Below are 20,285 nucleotides of genomic sequence, written 5' to 3'. Positions count from 1 at the left end.
AGCTCTTGTAGAAGCATTTCCCTTTGTTGAGATGTTTACATTCCATCTCTTCAGCTCCTCCTCCTCCTGCATGTTAATTCTGTCCTATTTAATGTGTGAACTCATGCTCCAGCTATTGTTTGAGTTGCAGCACTTTGGGTTCTTTGCATTATTGCCTGTTTTCACAACATTAGAGGAAACTGAGTTATCTTTGGGACTAAGATCCTGTGTCAGATCTGCTTGCAATTGGACACTGGTTTAAAAAAAAAAATCTGCAAAGGGCACACCCTTGGGTATCCAGACTTGTATATTCTATGTTGATTGATTTTAAAAGCTTTACTGTGGAGGGCTAGTTTTATTTGTTTTTCAGGAAAGTAGGCAGAGTTTATTATAACCAAGTTATGTTCTGTGATAACTAAGACTTTTTCTTTAGATGCTTGTACAAAATACAGTTAAAACTAGTCATGGTTTTTGTGTGGTAAACCTGCTTCTAATGTTGCAGTATGTTTGTTATGTGACATAGCAATTGAATACCTATTAAGGATATAGTATATTTTTGTGAAATGTGATTATTGAAGCCTGTGTGTTTCTATTCGTGGGTTGTGTTGATACTTTATTATGCACATGAAAAAAACGTTCTCTGTAGCTGGATATCTCAGTTATTCCAGTTTATGCTTTTATTACAATAGGTTGCAGCTCTCCAGGAGGAGAAGAGCAGCTTGCTCGCTGAGAATCAGATTTTGATGGAACGTTTAAATCAATCTGATTCTATTGAAGATCCCAACAGCCCTGTGGGTCGTAGGCACTTGCAGCTGCAGACACAGCTAGAACAACTCCAAGAAGAAACATTCAGGTAGAAAAGCTACACTTGGTTAGATGGTTTGTAGCTGGCAAAAGACATGATATGTGCTTCTGGTTCTGTTGGCAATTATGAATTAGTATGAAGAGTGCTATAACCATGGTATTACATTTTTTACAGTGATGTATGTGTTGTGATTTACCTCTTTACAAGCTCCAACATAAAAAATGCATAATTTCTTAAAGTGGAAATGTTTTATACATGCCAGTCTCTGTGAAGGTATTTTGAATTGTTGGTATGCAATCATTTCACTCCTTATTCAAAATCAGTGAGAATTAAAATAGCATGTTTTCCCCTATGTAAATTAGTCTTATTGTATTTTTAAGGTGTAGGAATTCCTAGCTGAAAGTTTGCATGGGCAGTACTACAGTGTGTCCTTCTCTGAGTTTGAAAACAAATTGTTTCATATCTGAAAGATGGAGTTTATTCACAAGCAAGCTCAGCTCTTCATTTTTATTTCCTCAACGCATGGATACACAGTTCCTCTTTAAATACTGGCTTCACCAAGCACAAGACCTGCCTGCCCAACCTAGTGGCCTTCTACGATGGAGTAACTACATCAGTGGACAAAGGAAGGACTATGGGTGTCATCTGTCTGGACTTCTGCAAAACCTTTGACATGGTCCCCCAGAACATCTTTCTCTCTAAATTGGAGCAGTATGGATTTGATGAGTGGACTGTTCGGTGGATGAAGAATTGGCTGGAATGTTGCATCCAGAGGGTAGTAGTCAATGGCTTTAATATCTGGATGGACACTGGGGAAAAGTGGTGTCCCTCAGGGGTCCATATTGAGGCCAGTACTGTTTAATATCTTCATCAGTGGCGTAGATGTGGGGATCAAGTGCACCCTCAGCAAGTTTGTGGATTACTCCAAGCTGTGTGGTGTGGTTTACACACCTGAGGGATGGGATGCCATCCAGATGAACCTGGACAAGCTTGAGGGGCAGGCCTATGAACCTCATGAGATTCAACAAGGCCCACTGCAAGGTCCTGCACCTGGGTTGGGGCAACCTTGGTATCAATGCAAGCTGGGGAATTGAAGGGATTGAGAGCAGCCCTGCAGAGGTCTGGTGATGTACTGGTGAATGAAAGACTGGACATGAGCTGGCAATGAGCACTTGCAGCCCAGAAGATCAAGCCTATCTAGGGCTACATCAAAAGGAATGTGGCCAGCAGGTTAAGGGAGGTGATTCTGCCGCTCTGCTCTGGTGAGATCCCACCTGGAGTCCTGTGTTAAGCTCTGGAGCCCTCAGTACAGGAAAGACATGGACCTGTTGGAGTGGGTTCAAAGGAGGGCCACAAGAATGATCAGAGGGCTGGAATACCCCCACCAAAGAGGACAGGCTGAGAGAGTTGGGCTTGTTCAGCCTTGAGAAGAGAAAGCTCTGGGGGAAACCTTATTGCAGCCTCTCAATACTTAAGAGCGGGCATATAAGAAAGATGGGGACAGACAATTCAGCAGGGCCTGTTGTGGTAGGACAAGGGGCAATGATTTTAAACTAAAAGAGGGGAGTTTTAGGCTAGACATGAAGAAGAAATTTTTTACAATGAGGGTGATAAAACACTGGAACAGATTGCCCAGAGAAGTGTTAGATGAATAATCTCTGGAGACATGCAAACCCAGGACTCTGGCCAGGCTCTGAGCCACCTGGTCTAGTTGAAGATATACTTGCTCGTGGCAGAGGGCTTGAACTGGCGGACCTTTGAAGGTCCATTCCAACTCAAACTATTCTGTGACTCTGAGTATCCTTTGTCATCCTTCTAACTGCTGCTTTCAGGCTGTGTAAGCCTATTCTGCTGATGAAAGCTGGTCCACTTCACCATCATATTTTTGTTCTTGTTGCTCTACTTTCCCTATTCCTTGTTAGTGAAACTATGGTATTTCTTTACTTGCCAGTTTGTCTTCTCTTTTCTGTCTTCTTCTGGTTGCCCTTTTCTAACTTGTGTGTCAGCTGCTGTTTAACTTTCCCTTTTTTGCCTGTTTTGAGATTTTTCTCTTGCTAAGTCTCTTTCCTGTTTGTTCACACATGCCCTTCCTCTTCAGTTTCGCTGAAAAATGTTCAGTGTTTCCCTTTCGTAGCAGCTGGTGCCTGGTTTTCTACAGCTGCCACGTAAAGAAAAAACATAGCGATGTCTCACTTGTGTCCCCTTTTATCTATTTTTATTCATCTCCATGCTCTGGAATGATTTCTGAGTCTATTATCAATTGCTGTTTGAACAGGTTTTCTCCCAATATGCAGTATCTGCACAGCCTGTTACTCTAGTTTCAGACTCTGAATGTCTTTCTAAACCCTTCTCACCTGTGAGACTCATCTCCCAACCTCCATTATCTCCTTCACTTGTCTTTATAGCATGTGGTTTCTAATGGCAAACTTTTTTGCTTCTTACCCAGCTGTACCTGACCCAACAGAATATATGTACAGCTTAACTGATGCCCAGCGTGATACAACAGTTTTTCTAGCACTCTTGCCTCTATGTCCTTTGACAGATTTGGGTAATCAGGATCCAAATCTTTGATGTATATGGTTTATGTGACCTTCTGACTATCTCTTGTCTCCATTCTTGTAGATTATTTTTGGACTCTTTGAATTAATGGATAGAATACTGGTGTGGTTTTGCAGTGTTCTGTTGTTTTTGGTTTTGTTTTTTTGGTTTTGTTTTTTTATATTTTGGGTTTGGTGTTGTGTTTTTGTTGTATTGATTTCTCCATGCCCATACGTCCTTTTCCGGATTGTTTTTTAGTTTCAGATCAAAATCACAATAGGACTTCATGTTCTAGGTTGTGTCCTCTTCCATTTTTTCAAAAGGCTTTGAAAAAGTTTCTCTGTAACAAAGTTATTCCCTTTGTAATGTGACTTCGCCTGTGTGTGCTCTATATACATAGTTCACTTCAGAAACTTTGGCCTGAGTTCTTTACGTACTATTAGGTTGGTGCAAAAGTAATTGCAATTTTTGCATTGTTGACATTTGCTGTTTGATATAGGAATACATTCTTCAATAAATGTGATTATGTGATGCATAATTTTAGTGTGCTTTTCTCTCTTTGAGGTTTTTTTTGCTACTAACTTATTACTTGCTGTTTATATTTATTTTAGGCTATTGAAATGACGTTAGACAAAAAGCAAATTCAAGCGATTTTCTTTTTTGAGTTCAAATTGGGATGTAAAGCACTGGAGACAACTCACAACATCAACAACGCGTTTGGCCCAGGAACTGCTAACGAACGTACAGTGCAGTGATGGTTCCAAAAGTTTCACAAAGGAGATGAGAGCCTTGAAGATGAGGAGTGCAGTGTCCAGCCATTGGACGTTGACAGCAACCAATTGAGAGCAATCATTGAAGCTGACCCTCTTACACTTACCCAAGGAGCTGCTGAAGAACTCAGTGTCAACCGTTCTATGGTCTTTTGGCATTTGAAGGAAATGAAATGGTGAAAAAGCTCAATAAGTGGGTGCCTCATAAGCTGACAGAAAATAAAAATAATCATTGTTTTGAAGTGTTGTCTTCTTGTGCTCTATACAACAACAAACCATTTCTTGATTGGATTGTGACGTGTGTCAAAAAGTAGATTTCATATGACAACCAGCAATCACCAGCTCAGTGGTTGGACTTAGAAGAACCTCCAAAGCACTTCCCAAAGCCAAATTTGCACCAAAAAAAGATGTCATGGTCACTGTTTGATGTCTGCTGTCGGTCTGATCCACTACAGCTTTCTGAATCCTGGCAAAACCATTCTATCTGAGAAGTACAGTCAGCAAATCAATGAGATGAACCGAAAACTGCAATGCCTTCAGCCGGCATTGGTCAACAGAATGGGCCCAATTCTTCTCCACAGCACCGCACATTGCACAACCGATGCTTCAAAAGTTGAACTATGAAGTTTTGCCTCATCCCCCATATTAAGCTGACCTCTCGCCAACTGACCACCAGTTCTTCAAGCATCTTGACAGCTTTTTGCAGGGAAAGTGCCGCCACAACCAGCAGGATGCAGAAAATGCTTTCCAAGGCTTTGTCAAATCCCGAAGCATGGATTTTTACACTGCAGGAATAAGCAAACTTCTCACTGGCTAAAAATGTGTTGGTCGTAATGGTTCCTATTTTGGTTAATAAAGCTGTGTTTGAGCATAGTTCTAATGATTTAAAGATCAAGGTCCAAAACTTTTGCACCAATCTAATAGGCAGCTAAAGGTATGCCTTGGTTCTTCAGAGATACTGGGCAGGCATGGGTTCTTTATAATTAAGTTAATAAATAAGTATAACCACCTTGATGAGAGCTATACAGCATTTAGAGCGTCTGACAATCAGGTCAGTATTAAGTTGTGTAGGAGTTAAACAGATGAAACAAAATCTTAGGATAAAGATGTCGTGTTCAAACTCTGTATGCCCCAAGATGAGCAGAGGTGGAAATTTCTGCTTTAGCTTACATTGTGAAAAAAATACAGTGACAGAAAAAAATTCATAGTTTGTCTCTCAGAGAACATACATTACCGTGCGACCTTCCAAACAGAAAAACTATTACCAAATTAAGACCCTCAAAAAAATTGATCTGCTGCTACATTTTCAAGGAAGCATGTTGGGCTGCTGTTCTTCAGTGTGCCAGAAAGCAGTTTCATGTTTAGAAAGTAGAGTGATGAGGAGAACTGACTGTGGCTCAAGATGAGCAATTATTTTCTGTTTTACTTCATTTCTACAGATTAGAAGCTGCCAAAGATGACTATCGAATACGCTGTGAAGAACTAGAGAAGGAAATTGCTGAATTGAGACAACAAACGGAAGAGCTTACTACATTGGCAGAGGAGGCTCAGTCTTTGAAGGATGAGATAGATGTACTCAGGTAAACTCTGTTCCATTAACCATTTTATAAAAAGTCTATTAAATTTTAATCCACATAGTCCAGGTACTTAGTCTTCATTAGTTTTTGTTTAAATTAAATATAAACACATTCTCAATGTCAGGGTTCATTTGGATCCTTCAGTTGAGTACATAGACACAATTCTGCTTAAGTAAATTAGTTATTTATTACGTACCTAATCAATAACTTAGCAATCATACACCATCTTATAGTCATAGCAAGTCACTCACTGGTCTCTTTTGAGTATTCTCTACTCACCCTTGTCATGAGTTGGGCATCTGTTCTTATCAGGGAACTAGACCCTTTCCTGTATTTGTGTTATTTGGACTTTGGGTGGTGCTTTTGATTCATCATATTAATAATGTTAATATGAACAACATCTGTTACAGCTCTCTTTGCGACTGGATTTTAGCACACAAAATTGTCATGATTTGATGATGCTAGGGGTTTATAGGGTGGAAGCAACCCTTTTTACTATGGAAAATAATCCTTCAGTGGTGCATCTTGTTGCCATGGGTTATTCAGAACAGCTATCCATTATTCACCTGTATCACTCTTTCTTGCAAGTCTAGTGGGACTTATTTTAATACTGCCTTTTCTAATTCACCAGCAGCTTTTTACCAAAGCTATCTGTCTTTACCTCCTCTGTCAGTAATAGAAGGAATGAGCCCATCAGGCTGCACAATTCCATAAACTATCTGTGTGCACAGCATGGGTTCAAAGAGTAATTCTTTACCGCAGGGAGAGGCTCTGCATTTCATTGTGCATTAAGGAGATTTGGCTTGCCCCACTGTCCCACAAAGTGACCATTAATTCAATGGGGAATTTTCCAGATTTCTTAGGTTCTAAAATGAAACTGGGAACAGTAATAGCACCAGGAGTGTGGGTGGTTGGGGGTGAGGGCTGGTGCTGTTCTGGCAGTGCATGAGGTAGACTGAACAAACTCTGAAACTTTATGAACAAAGCCTGGCATTTCTTTCTCCATTTTTGTTTTGTTTTGGGTGTTTTAGGGTTTTTTTTTAAGGAGGAGTCAGGGTCCAAAGCTATTATGGTAGTGCTCTGTCACAAAGTATTATAAATGCTGCCCAGGAGATGGACCTTTATGACTGTGTTACTGGCTACCATTAAAACAAATTGGAGGGCAGAAAATTTTATTCTTTATCCTTGTAAAATGCAGGACCGAGCATCAATTTAGAATTGAAAGGAAATGGGTGAGAGTGAAGGTGTTTTAACTGCTATTTTAAGATTGGAAGCAGATGAGAAGGCTGTATTAGGAAGAGTGATAGTGTCTAAAAGTACCTCCATCAGCAGCTCTTTGTGTTGGCATATAGTAATGGGAAAAAAACAGACAATTTGAAAGTGAAAACATTCATAATAGGAGGATATGACTGATATGATGTATTATATTCTTTTTCTCACCATGATGTCTCAGAATGTCTTCTGTATTAAGGCAAAATACTGAGGAAGCTGCAAGACATTTGATTTTGTTAGTTTTCAGAGCACAAATTTGATATAAATCTGTCCCTCCAGGCATTCTTCTGATAAAGTAGCCAAGTTAGAAAGCCAGGTGGAGTCATACAAAAAGAAATTGGAAGACCTGGGTGATTTGCGACGGCAAGTGAAACTCTTAGAAGAGAAGAATACAATGTACATGCAAAACACCGTGAGCCTGGAAGAAGAACTAAGGAAGGCCAACACAGCACGCAGTCAGCTGGAAACATACAAGAGACAGGTGAGAACAGACATCATCAGTGCAACAATTACCTGTATTTTTCAATACTTTATCTTCATAACAGGGCTAATACCTCAAAGTAAAAAAGAAATTATGAGCAAACAGCTCCTAGTATGTATAAGGCTTCCATGTTTTGTGGGTGCTACCTTTGTCTTCCTTTCTTGCAATCCTTATTATTCCAAGTTTACATTAGTTTGCCAACAGACGTATTTTTTACATTTAAAAAAAAATGAACAAATGTTAAGGGTTTTTTTTTTCTCAAATAAATTACTTGTAATTCATATTCAGTAGTGGGGCTTGAGTTAGAGCCTCTTCTTTCAGAGAAAGTATGCACTTTTCACTTACAAATTTCCAGCAGTGAGGAACACACCACAGCTGAGGTAAGTTTTTCTTGTGACTAAGTAAACTCTTTTTTTTTCAGGCTCTAGTTTGTCTGATACATCTGAATTTGTCCAGTTATGAGGAGTGAAGGATGCTTATTATCCCTGTTGTTTATATGCTTCCTGCAGGGTACAAAATGCATCACCAGCACACTCTGTGGAGTGAAAGGCATCTGCTTAATCCTTCTGGTTATCAAAGTGTCATGTGATATTGTTTATGTAAAGGTGGAAGATGTGCTTAATCTTCTCTGTGCTTCTACACTACATCAACATGGCATCATTCTGGGACTCTTGTTACAGGGCCAGACAGAGCCTGGTTTATTAAAGTAGTAGTGCCTGCTCTGTATGCCTACCTGCTCTAGTGGTCATGGCAGAGGGGTCCCTGTATGTTAGCTTACAGAAGAATCAGAAACAACCACTGACAGCATTGCAAACCTAGGGGCAATGTTTGTCCCTAATACTTTATAGCTTTTTCCCTGCACCTGGCCATCTTAGCTATTAAGACAATTAGCTTCAGCCTCCATGGGCTAATTGTAAATACCATCAAAATAGAGCCACCAGAAAAAAAACGAACTTCGACAAGAAGAATGGTGAAATAAGAATCAAAGGGAAAAGTAAACATAGAAAGCAATCACGTTTCACACATGAGTAATATCATGTTTATTGGCAACAAATTTTTCACTCTTTTGGACAGATGAGTGTATGATATAGTTGTGTAACCTTGACATCTGTATCTGATCGTTCTTATTTCACCAACAATAAAGATTTTGGAAGGGGCAGTCCCATCATTTGTGCTGCAAAAGTACTCCTCCTTCATCATTCCCTATGTTTTATGGGTAGGATTTCATGTCTGAGGAGCTGTTGATTTGTACAAAACTGTTTTGCTGGCTGAGACTTAAATAAACCTCAGGTGTCTCATGCCTTCAGTCTCTGTAAGGCTGGGCTCATTTTGAGACCTGCCTGTGAATCATGAGCTGTCACAAAATTAATTTTTGGGAATCCCAAATTGTGCTATAAGAATTAAGCCAGGTGTAAAGATTCTGATGTTATGTCACTGCTGAGCACTAGTGTGCCCCTGTAGTGGAATGTGTCTTGTCTGGTGTTTGAAGGATCCAACTCCACTCATGATCGTGCTATCAGAGGAGCTATTTCTTTGGATTAGAAGCTTTCTGCTGTGCGGGTGAAAGTGCTTGGTTCAAACTCCAGCACTTTGATCTGCAGGGAAATCACATCTTCAACCCACCCAGCAGTTTCTGTGAGATTAAGTTAGTGGTGGTGTATTGTGCTGTGAGAGGTGATGGCATTTATGTATTAAGAGCTTTTGTTCACTTTCCTGAAAGCAAGCACAAGCATTTTCCTGGATATTTTTGATTGTAATATGAGGAATTGAAATGTGAAGATTGCAGGATTATTTTTTGTAACTTTAATTTAGCCCCTTTGTACAGGTGCCTTCTGGTATATTTCTAACAGTATGTCTTGCTTTTCTTTGCTGCAGGATTCCTGCTTTACTCATTCCACGCATCAGACAATGCTCAGTAAATGTGATGGCAGTTAATTTTTTTTTTTTAATCTTCTGCATCACCTTGTTGCTATGTTTCTTCCTGTACACTCTCAAGTCGTGATTCAAGACAATTTATTTCCTGCTGTGTTTTTCTACATAGCATTACCGTAGCATGAGTGATTACAAACATTAATGCATTTGTTTCCATTTGAAGTGAAAATATATGTATTTTGCAAGAAGGGGCACAATCACAGGTGAATTCCTGCTTTGTTTTGTTTTGTTTTTCTTTATACCTGCAGTTATTCTGGTAGCAGCTGTCGCATCTGAGAAATGGAGTATTTTCATATCTGATATTTTGATAGATGGTTTTTAATCTGATAATCTCAGAAATGTCAGGACTGTGCCTTTTTTTGCAGGCTTTAACTTAAGAACAACAACAGTGAAGTCCTTCTCTAAGATTTAAGACCATGCAGATTTTTAGGCCTGGTACTTATTTTGCTAGAGCTATACACATTGAAAATAAAAGGTAGTTAGACACACTAGGCAGCCTTCATGTAGGTATGGCTACTTCCTTGCTTCACAACTTTATCACTTTCTCTGTAATCTAAAAGTAATGAAAAAGCCGCCTTATTAATTGCTTTAGAAGCAGATGTACATCTTTAGCTGAGTCTTCATTCCTAGGCTTCTCAGAATGGAGGAGGATTTTTCTGCTTTTCCTAAGCTTTTTTATCCATAGAACATTACATCCTTTTTCTCTACACCATGCTTGGGCTTAAATTCTTGTGTTTAGATGTACTGAAAATAATTGAAGGTTTTGCTTCTTTTGCTTGTGCTAAGAATTAATATTTAAATACTGTTGATTTTGCTGAAACACAGAACTGATGAAAGTAGTTCTTACTATGTCCTATAGGTAACAATTTCACTTGTTTGCAACATTACTCATGGTGCGTGGTGACTGGCTGCTTTGTCTTTTGTATTTTGTTTTAATGTTAATATTTGCAGACATATTACTGATTCTTGTTCTCACAGGCAGTTGAACTACAAAACAGGTTATCTGAAGAATCCAAGAAGGCTGATAAATTAGATTATGAATGCAAACGACTGAAAGAAAAAGTAGACAGCCTCCAAAAAGAAAAAGATGTAAGTGCCAAGGTGTTACTTTTTTGGTAGTAGCAATAGCAACTTTGTATCCTTTCTAACACATAGATATAGTAACTATAGTTAGCAATTTCCAGCAAGCTTTTAAAATTAGGAAGTCTATTTTCAGGGAGAATTTTCTAACGTTTGTGTACGAGATCCTTTTTAAACCTAAGAACTGTACAGCATGGAATAAAGTGACTGTACAAAAACATATGTGACCCATTTTTAAGAGAAAAAAGCCTTCATCTTTGGGATATTAAGTTGTTTCTTGACCATTTACCATGAGAAGGTTAAAAACACCCAGGTAATTGTAGTGTATTCTAAAAAACTATTTGAAGTATGATTTCTGCTCCATTTCTGCTCCTCTTGAATTTTTTCTAAAGCATTTTTTTGAGGTACCAGCAGCATAACTCTCTTTGTAGAGTCATGACTATTACAGCAAGAGGTTTAGCAGTCATGTAGAGGGACATGTCCTTTGCGGCAATCTCGCAATTTATGACAGCTCCTTGTTATCTATCATGTACAGCCAACGTGTAACACACAGAGTGGATACCCATCTATTCCCTTCCTCTCTGTCATTTGCTGCTAGTGATTCTGCGATTAATTGCTCTGTCTTCTCTTGCTAGGACTTGATCCTTCAGACTTCTCTTGCACACTGTTATTTCTTACCAGTTTATTTTGTCTTAGATCTTAGGAGTGTATACACAAGGTGCCTCAAACTGCTTCAAACCAAGGCCAGGACTTCTGAGATAACGATTTCTTAGGCTTGTTTTAAGTATAAGTCCATCTATCCATCAGTCAGAATTTCTGTAGGCTATTCTCTTAATAGTCATATTTCCCGTCCAATTATTTCCAAAATTTCCAGCCACTGTGCTTGAATAGCATTTGAATTGAAAGTTTTCAGTTATTTTCTGTTCATAGGTCTTTCATTTTCATATTTTATTAAATTTTCAAACTACTGTGTACGCTTGTCCTTGATACCAAATCCATCTACCCTTCAGTTCAGGTTGGAATGCCCATAGTAACTGTGTTTATACTGTGTTTTGGCTTTCTTTCCTGCTCTTTATTTGAAGTTTATTTTTTCCCGTTTCATTATGTCTGACAATGGTAAGGCTGTGTCTGTGGCTTACCCATTGCTTGATGGACCATTTCATCTTGCACAAAGGATCTGAATTACAGGCCATTGTCATATAGTTTTCTGTTTTATCCCCTGACAAATAGCATTTTCGGGGGCAGGTGATGGTTTTCAGTACATTCTTTTGAATGGGTGTGCACCTGTGAGAAGTAGCTGAAGACTCTCAGCATTTGAATTAGTGATTCATTACCTGTGTTACCTACTCTTTCTGTTCCCTGTTGTTAGATAAGTATCAGTGATGTTGTTCACCACAGGTCACAAGCTATGTAGTGGTATCTTGTCAGTTATGTTTTGGAAACAGTTGCTGAAATTTATTTTGTCTTGTCTTTATGTTCTGGCAAAGTATGGTAGCTTGTTTGATATCTTCAGCTATGTAGCTTGGAATTTTACCTCTGTGATGTATTGTATGATAAGTATTAAGATAATTTGATGACTTTGTCTGCAGTGTACAAATGAAGCCCTAGAACTTTTCTTATTCATGAAAACATTATGGCATTAGATTATTCAACTCAATGTTTTCTGACTGACAGTAGCAGACTGCAGAATCCATGCTTTCAGCAGCTGAGTTTGAGTACTCCTCTATGTGGCTCTTCTTCTCTAGTATTTATCATAAAAACAGCTTCTACGCATGTGGGGATTGTGAAATGACTTTCAGTGCTAATAGAGTGTACACTTTATTCGGACTATTTTGACAGTTGCACTAGACTTCACCTTGCTGGATTCAGAAATACAGCAGAAGTCTCTGTCACACCTCACCAAAATGTTCTTTGCCAAAGTGACTCCAAGTCTGGCATCCATTTAGGCTGAAATATAAAATGTATCTGAATCAGACTTTAATAGGATGAAATGCAACGAGCTGTCAGGTGACACAACTCCATACTTACATAGAGCTGAGGTCTATCCTGCACGTTTTAGTAATACTGGACATGTCTGACTTTGGAGCAAACTACAGCTTGGATCTTTACATAGTTGCCATTTTCTCCTTTCATTTTTGAATCTGGGCAGCCTTCTGGACAAAAACTTGATGCTACCTGTAAATTCTATTTTTTTTAGCCAAATTAGGAGAGTATTTGCCTGATGCTACTTGTGTGAGCCAATGCACACAGATCACAAGAACAACCAGAGACCACGAATGCAATTGCAAAGAGCAAATTTATATTAGTTACCTCACCACTGGGGGATCTCCAAAACAGCACCTAAGCTCCCAGGCAGAGGTGACACAAGTAGAGATGCTGGCGCTGCAGAGTTTGTCCCTGGTAGAAGATCACTGGGACTGCTGTGTTTGTCTTTATTTCAAGGCTTCAAGCAGGCACAGTCTTCTGCTGTGCTCTGCTCTTTCTCACAACAAAGCAGGAATCTCAAGCATAGTGATAAGATGCCTTAGAGTATCTCACAGGTCTGTGTTCTACTTGTCAAGCACACAAAGTCAGTAAAACAATTAGTGTGGTGTATGTGTTTTTTCTACATCCCAGTGACAGTCGCTTGAGCATATCTACAGTCCACCTCCTTGCCATTGTTCTGCTATTCCCACACACTGCTGAAGAGCCCATCTGTCTAGATTCCAAGGTGGTCCAATCCTGTTGTTCACTTCTCTTTGGACTGAGCCTCAAGCAACTAGTTTTCTTCCGTAGCTAAGATTCTGGTGAATGGCAAGGCCAGTTGATACAAAGGAGGAAGGGGATATGGAAATGCTGCTCGCACTTTCACTGTTGTAAGACAAACAAAATGAAGTTAATGCATTTTGTCTGTTACGTTGCCTGTACTCGCCTTCTTTTTATTTCACTCCTGGCTACTCTTAATTCACTTCCCTTTCCTTTGGAATCAGCCCTAATGAGGGGAAAAGGGGGATGGCTGAGTGGCCCCAGTGGATGCTGTTTATTACCTGGTACTAGAACTTTGTGTCACTCATATCTTGATTTTGTAAGGTTATACCCTGATATTTTTACTCCAATGTGCAATACACAGCCACAACCCTCCTCAAAAAAAAAACCTGTTCATGTGGAATATATAATATTTACTTTTATTTTGTTATGAAATAGACCGAGATGCTTTAATTTGAAAATAATATCTAGAGTTGCATTAAATTATTTTTAAAGTTTTGGAGGCTGTGCCTTTTGGTGACTTTTGTACAGTTAAAGATGGATTTGTAGTGCCAAGACTGATATTCCTTCTCTTTCCAATTATTTAGAGATTAAGAACAGAAAGAGATTCTTTAAAAGAAACTATTGAAGAGCTTAGATGTGTACAAGCTCAGGAGGGTCAACTCACCACTACAGGTAAAGGACAAGTACGGAGATTAAATACATATTGTCTAAAGTTTACAGGATTTCTCTGGAGAGTATTGAGTATGCTTTTGTTTAGCACAGAATAAATTTAAGGTCCTCTAAGATCACCAGTGAAAAACTGTTTGACCTATTCCTAACTTTGTAAACATTTGAAAACTCATACATTATTTCAGTCAATCAGAAATTCTAGTCTCCTCCCCAGGGTGATATTTTTAGAATGTTTTTCTGATTTCTGTGTAGTTACATAATTTTCTTTGCGGAGATACTAAGTGTTCTCATGCATGTATGATGTTTCATGTGTTGCAGTTTACCTCTATGTGTAAAGTTGCACAGATTTATAGTTCTTAGGTAAGCTAATGAGCAGAAAATACACCAGAAAACTCCTTCATCAAAATGGATGAAGACAGAAATAATGACTTTATTCACCAAGTGAAATTGTGCTTGTCTCTCTGTCTTGCTGTAGCCTGATTTTGTGTCATTTTCTACTGTCTAGCATAACTCTAGAACTGAAACTTCAAGAACAATGTTACCTGTAGTCTTTTAAAGAAAGTTACTGGTGTGTTTTCCATCTTTTTTACTTTTGCTAACTCAGGATTGATGCCTCTGGGAAGACAAGAGCCTTCAGACAGTTTAGCAGCAGAAATCGTTACTCCTGAAATAAAGTAAGCTAATGTGTGCTTTGTTTAACTAACCTTTACAATGTACCCATAGGTGAATGGTTAGTTTTCAGTGTGGGAAAGCTTCTACAAATAATGTTCGGGCATTTTTCTTTCCTTTTAGATTTCTGCACAATGGGAGCTGTAATGCTTAAGACAAAATTCAGCTGACCCCTATTTGAGTTGGTATTGTGTTCCAAAAATCAAGGGGAAAACAAAAACCCCGTTACCCTCACATTGTGTCTCTTTGTGCAGAGAGTTGATATAACTGCAGCTTGCACATGCATTAACAGACAAAAATATTTGTAACAAGAACATGTTGTTGTACAAGGAAGAAATTATACTCTATTCTTCCTTTCACAATTTCAGTAAAATCCGCTCTGTATCATGGCAAATGTTTAAAATGTCTTAAAAGGAAGAACAGCAGTGTCAGAACTAAAAGTCTCTGTAGCTTAAGATGTTTCAGGCTGTGATCAGCCTTGCCAGTCTGCTAAAAGCTTTTAAGACAGTCACATCTCAGAAATATGTTAGCTCTTCAGGAGGTCTTTTATCTCTACCAATAGTCATACAATATTTTAACACTTGGAAAGCTCAATATGGGGTCAAAACATACTGTTTGGTGGTAAAACATTATATTTCTAGAAAGCTAATAATATAAAAGATTGGTTTTTTTCCAGCTGTGCTGCTGCAGCTTACAAGAGCAATTCTTTCTAGTTTTGTTCAGAAACAACAGGAGAAGAATAAACTTTTGAGGCAGTATTAGTGAAGTGTGCAGCTACCGTATAAGCCTTTGACATGATTTCATGACAGAAGGCAGTACCCTAAATGCTATAAATACCCAACTATAGCATGTGGCTTCACTGACTCTTCATCTTGTCTCCAGAAGATCAGTTCTGGATTTTGTGCAAGGATATGTTTGTGCAGACTATTTGAAGGTGCTAAACTCGGCCTCCTCGCCTACTTGATACATGCTAACAGTAGCAGTGGCTGCTGTAGGACTGAAAATTCCTGATCTGGAGGTCTGGGCTGCTGCTTCTGCTGATGAAGGGGGAAGACTGTATAAGGCAGCCAACCCACAGGAGTACTTACTCCTCTCTTCTTCCTTCCATGATGACAAAGCTTTGGTCTGTGCTCAAGCACTGTTTTTCATCTCATAGAGAAGACCTGCAGACCAAGTGCAAGAGTTTTGTGGGGTAGATTCTGTATGTGGACTGTCAGTTGCACCTGAGGAAATCAACAAGTTTGAGTGATGTGAGGACTTAGCAGGACTCATTGAAAGAGATCTAAACTAGATTTGAAGAGGGAAAGGGATAAAAGGAGGCTTGTAGAGATAAGCCTGGGGGGGCAGCACACTAGCGTTTGAGGGACAGTGTGGTAACAAGGTCCTTCAGGCTGCTCCACAGTGAGCACATTTGAAATGTTCCTGTACTAATGGATACAGCATCTTAGCCATCTCAGTGGAGATGGAGATGCACATGACAGCAAAAATGTAAAGGTTGTTGATGTGGTGGAGACCACAGAAGCACCTGATACCAGCACATAGGAATTATGGATTCTCCCCCAAAAAGCTGGCAGGATCAATAGCCCAACTGAAGCGCATGTAAACCAACGCACATAGCATTGGTCAACAAGCAAGAGGAGTTGGAAGCTATTGTGCAGATCGAAAACTATTATATGGTTGCAATCACAGAAACATGGTGGAATAGCTCACACAACTGAGGTGCTGCGATGGATGGCTATAACCTCTTCAGAATGGATAAGCAAGGAAGGAGAGGTGGTGGTGTAGCTCTGTATGTTAAGGAGTGTTTTGCCTATCTAGAGCTTGATGATGGTGATGAAAGGGCTGAGTGCTTCTGGGTAAAAGTCAGGCGGAAGACCAACAAGGCAGATCTCATGGTGGGAGTCTGTTATAGACCATCCAACCAGGATGAAGAGGCAGAAGAAATATTCTGTATTCAGTTGGGAGAAATCTCACGATCGCTAGCCTGTGTTCTTATGGAGTACTTCAACTTGCCAAATGTCTGCTGAAAATACAAGACTGGAGAGGAGTCTTGATGTTTCCTGGAATCTGTGAAAGACAACTTCCTGACACAACTGCTGTGTGAGCCAACCAGGGAAATCACTAGACCTGTAGTTTGCGAAGAGAGAAGGACTTGTGGGCGATGTTATTGTTGGAGACAGTCTCGGACATAGCGATCATGAAATGCTAGTGATTTAGATTGTTGGAGAAGTAAGGACAGGGGGTCAGCAGAACTGCTACCTTGGACTTCCAGAGGGGCAGACTTGGACCTGTTTAGGAGGCTGTTTAGCAGTCCCTTGGGAGGCAGTCCTGAGGAGCAAAGGAGTCCAGGGAGGCTGAACATTCTTCAAGAAGGAAATCTTTTGGTGTGGGAGTAAGCCATCCCTCTGTGACAAAAGACAAGCTGGTGGGGATGAAGACTGGCCTGGCTGAACCAGAGAGCCTTGACTGGAACTCAGGAAAAAAAGGAGACTTTATGACCTTTGGAAGAAGGGGTAGGCTTCTCAAGGGGTTATGCAGGGAAAAAATTAGAGTGGCCAAAGTCCAAGAAAAATTAATTTTCCTATTGTAGTACAAGACAATAAAAGTGTTTTTATAAACACATTAACAACAAAAGGAGGGCCAATGAGACTCTCCATCCTTTATTGGGTGTGGGGGGAAACATAGGATGAGAGACATCTGGGGGCTCTGGTTGACAGCACATTGAACATGAGCCAACTGTGTGCCCTGGCAGCCAAGAGGCCACCCGTGTCCTGGGGTGCATCAAGCACAGCATTGCCAGCCAGGTGAGGGAGGTGATTGTCCCGCTCTGCTCTGCACTGGTGCGGCCTCACCTGGAGCACTGTGTGCAGTTCTGGACACCACAGGATAAAAAAAAAGATATGAAGCTACTGGAGAGTGTCCAGAAGAGGGCTACAAAGTTGGTGAAGGGTTTGGAGAGGAAGCTGTATGAGGAGTGGATAAAGTCACTTGTTTTGTTCAGCCTGGAGAAGAGGAGACACAGGGGAGACCTCATTGTGGCTACAGCTTCTTCGCAAGGGGAGGAGGAGGGGCAGACGCTGATGTCTTCTTTGGTGACCAATGACAGAACCCGAGGGAATGGCAGGAAGATGATTCAAGAAGAGACTAGACAATGCCTTCAGACACATGGTGTGAACTGTGGGGTTGTCCTATGCAGGGACAGGGGTTGGACTTGATGATCCTTGTGGGTCCTTTCCAACTCAGAACATTCTATGATTCTATGATGAGGGAAAGGCTGAGGTACCTAATGCCTTCTTTGCCTCAGTCTTTAATAGTGAGACCAGTTGTGCTCCAGATACCCAGCCCCCTGAGCCAGAAGACAGGGACAGGGAGCAGAATGAAGCCTCAATAATCCAAGGGGAAATGGTTAGTGACCTGCCACCTCACTTAGACATACACAAGTCTATAGGACTGGATGGGAACCCAAGAGTTCTGAGGGAGCTGGTAGAAGTGTTTGCCAAACCACTTTCCATTGTTTATCAGCGGTCCTGGCTAACTGGCCAGGTCTCAGTTGACTGGAGGTTAGCAAATGTGACACACATCTACAAGAAAGGCCAGAAATACAGGCCTGTCAGGCTGATCTCAGGTTTGAGGAAGGTTATGAAGCAGATCATCCTGAGTGCCATCATGCAGCATGTACTGGACAACCAGGAGACCAGGCCCAGTCAGCATGGGTGTAGGAAAAGCAGGTCCTGCTTGACCAACCTGATCTCCTTCTATGACAAGATGGATGAAGGAAGGCTGTGGATGTTGTGTACCTAGACTTCAGGAAAACCTTTAAAACTGTTTCCCACAGCATTCTCATGGAGAAACTGGCTGCCTATGGCTTGGATGGGTGTACTCTTTGCTGGGTAAAGAACTGGCTGTGGTGAATGGTTGTGGTGAATGGAATCAGATCCAGTTGTTGGCTGGTCACAAGTGGTGTTCCCCACGGCTCAGTATTGGGGCCAGTTCTGTGTAACATACTTATCAGTGATCTGGAGGAGGGGATTGAGTGCACTCTCAGTAGGTTTGCAGATGACACCAAGTTAGGTGGGAGTGGGAGTGTTGATCTGCTCAAGGTTAGGAAGGTTCTACAGAGGGATCTGGACAGGCTGGATTGTTGGGCGGTGTCTGATTGTGTGAGGTTTAGCAAGGCCAAGTGCCAGGTCCTGCACTTGGGCACACTACAGGCTTGGAGAAGAGTGGCTGGAAAACTGCCCAGCTGAAAAGGATCTGGGGATACTGACTGACAGCCAGCAGAATATGAGCCAGCAGTGTGCCCAGCTGGCCAAAAAGGCCAACAGCATCATGGCTTGTATCAGAAATAGTGTGATCAGCAGGACTAGAGAAGTGATGGGTCCCCCTGTAGTAGGTACTGGTGAGGCCCCACCTTGAATACTGTGTTCCGTTTTGGGCCCCTCCCTAGAAGAAATACATTGAGGTGCTGGAGCATATCCAAAGAAGAACAATGAAGCTGGCAAAGGGTCTAGAGCACAAGTCTGATGAGGAGCGGCTGATGGAACTGGGGCTGTTTAGCTTGGAGAAAAGGAGGCTGAAGGGAGACCTTATCACTGTCTACAACTGCCTGAAAGGAAGTTCTACTGAAGTGGGTGTCAGTTTCTTTTCCTAAGAGTGATAGGACAAGAGGAAATGTCCTCAGGTTGTGCCAGGGGAAGCTCAGATTGGATATTAGGAAAAATTTCTTCACTGAAAGGGTTGTCAGGCATTGAAACAGGCTGCCCAGGGAAGTGGTTGAGTCACTGTCCTTGGTGGACTTGGAAGTATCACGTTGATGGTTGGACTCAATGATCTTAAGGGTATTTTCCAACCTAAATGATTCTATAACTCTATGAAAACAGACCAACAGGGTAGAAGTGCCCAAGTTCATGCATTAGTTCAGTGACAGCTGAGATTGAAGTCTCCCTTAACACTTGGCACCAAACTTTGCAGTCTCCACATTCTACCTATAAATCTGTCCAGCTGTGTCCTGATATCTAATAGGGGCACTCAGGCAGTTTCCTTTGTGTTGTGCTTTCTACAATTACAACTCCTTTAATCACATTTATATATGGGGGTTTGAAGGCATAATTGTTGTTTCAGCTGTCTCCCTCAATAGGTAAAGATATCTTTACATTACATTTACACCTCCTGTGGTGAAATGTTTTCTTCTTTATAGAGATAGGCATACAGTTTTCTACAACACGGTATTTTCTGTGTTTAGGGAGAAACTGATTCGCCTTCAGCATGAGAACAAGATGTTAAAGTTGAACCAAGAAGGTTCTGACAATGAAAAGATCGCTTTGTTGCAGAGCCTTCTTGATGATGCGAACTTACGGAAAAATGAATTGGAGACAGAAAACAGGTAAGAATTTTTGTCCTCTCCTTTGACTTCTCTAACAATGCCATATACTTTTGACTGTACTGTGTCCAATACTGGCCTCCCCAGTACGAGAATGACATGGAATTAACGGAGTCAGTCTAGTAAAAGACTATAAGGATGTGATTAGAGGCCTGCAGCATCTTTGATATAACTTGAGTCTGAGGGATAGAAACTATGTAGCCTGGAAAAGAAGGCTCAGAGTGGGTCTTATCAATGTTTATATGTATCTGATGGGAGAATCTAAAGGAGATCACGGAATCATTTCCGTTGAAAGAGGCCCTCAGGGTCATCTCGTCCAATCATAACCTAGTTCTAGCACTAAACCGTGTCCCTAAGAACCTTGTCTAAACACCTTTTAAACACC

The 20,285-nt window shown here is 40.7% G+C and overlaps 1 protein-coding gene across 4 annotated transcripts in view; it reads left to right on the top strand.

Annotated features, from left to right (window-relative positions):
* Positions 1 to 20,285, top strand: part of HOOK3 (hook microtubule tethering protein 3) — a 91,434-nt gene that overhangs the window by 44,067 nt on the left and 27,082 nt on the right. For all 4 annotated transcript variants that reach the window (XM_082074383.1, XM_082074385.1, XM_082074384.1 and 1 more), the window contains exons 9-15: positions 669 to 832; positions 5,532 to 5,672; positions 7,221 to 7,422; positions 10,333 to 10,443; positions 13,767 to 13,854; positions 14,456 to 14,525; positions 19,763 to 19,903. In XM_082074383.1, the coding sequence (XP_081930509.1) occupies positions 669 to 832; positions 5,532 to 5,672; positions 7,221 to 7,422; positions 10,333 to 10,443; positions 13,767 to 13,854; positions 14,456 to 14,525; positions 19,763 to 19,903 (917 nt within the window). The remainder of the gene's footprint in view (positions 1 to 668; positions 833 to 5,531; positions 5,673 to 7,220; positions 7,423 to 10,332; positions 10,444 to 13,766; positions 13,855 to 14,455; positions 14,526 to 19,762; positions 19,904 to 20,285) is intronic.

This window comes from Streptopelia decaocto (assembly GCF_964273445.1).
Source record: "Streptopelia decaocto genome assembly, chromosome: Z".
Taxonomy (NCBI): Eukaryota; Metazoa; Chordata; class Aves; order Columbiformes; family Columbidae; genus Streptopelia; species Streptopelia decaocto.
This window is presented reverse-complemented; position numbering and strand designations above follow the sequence as displayed.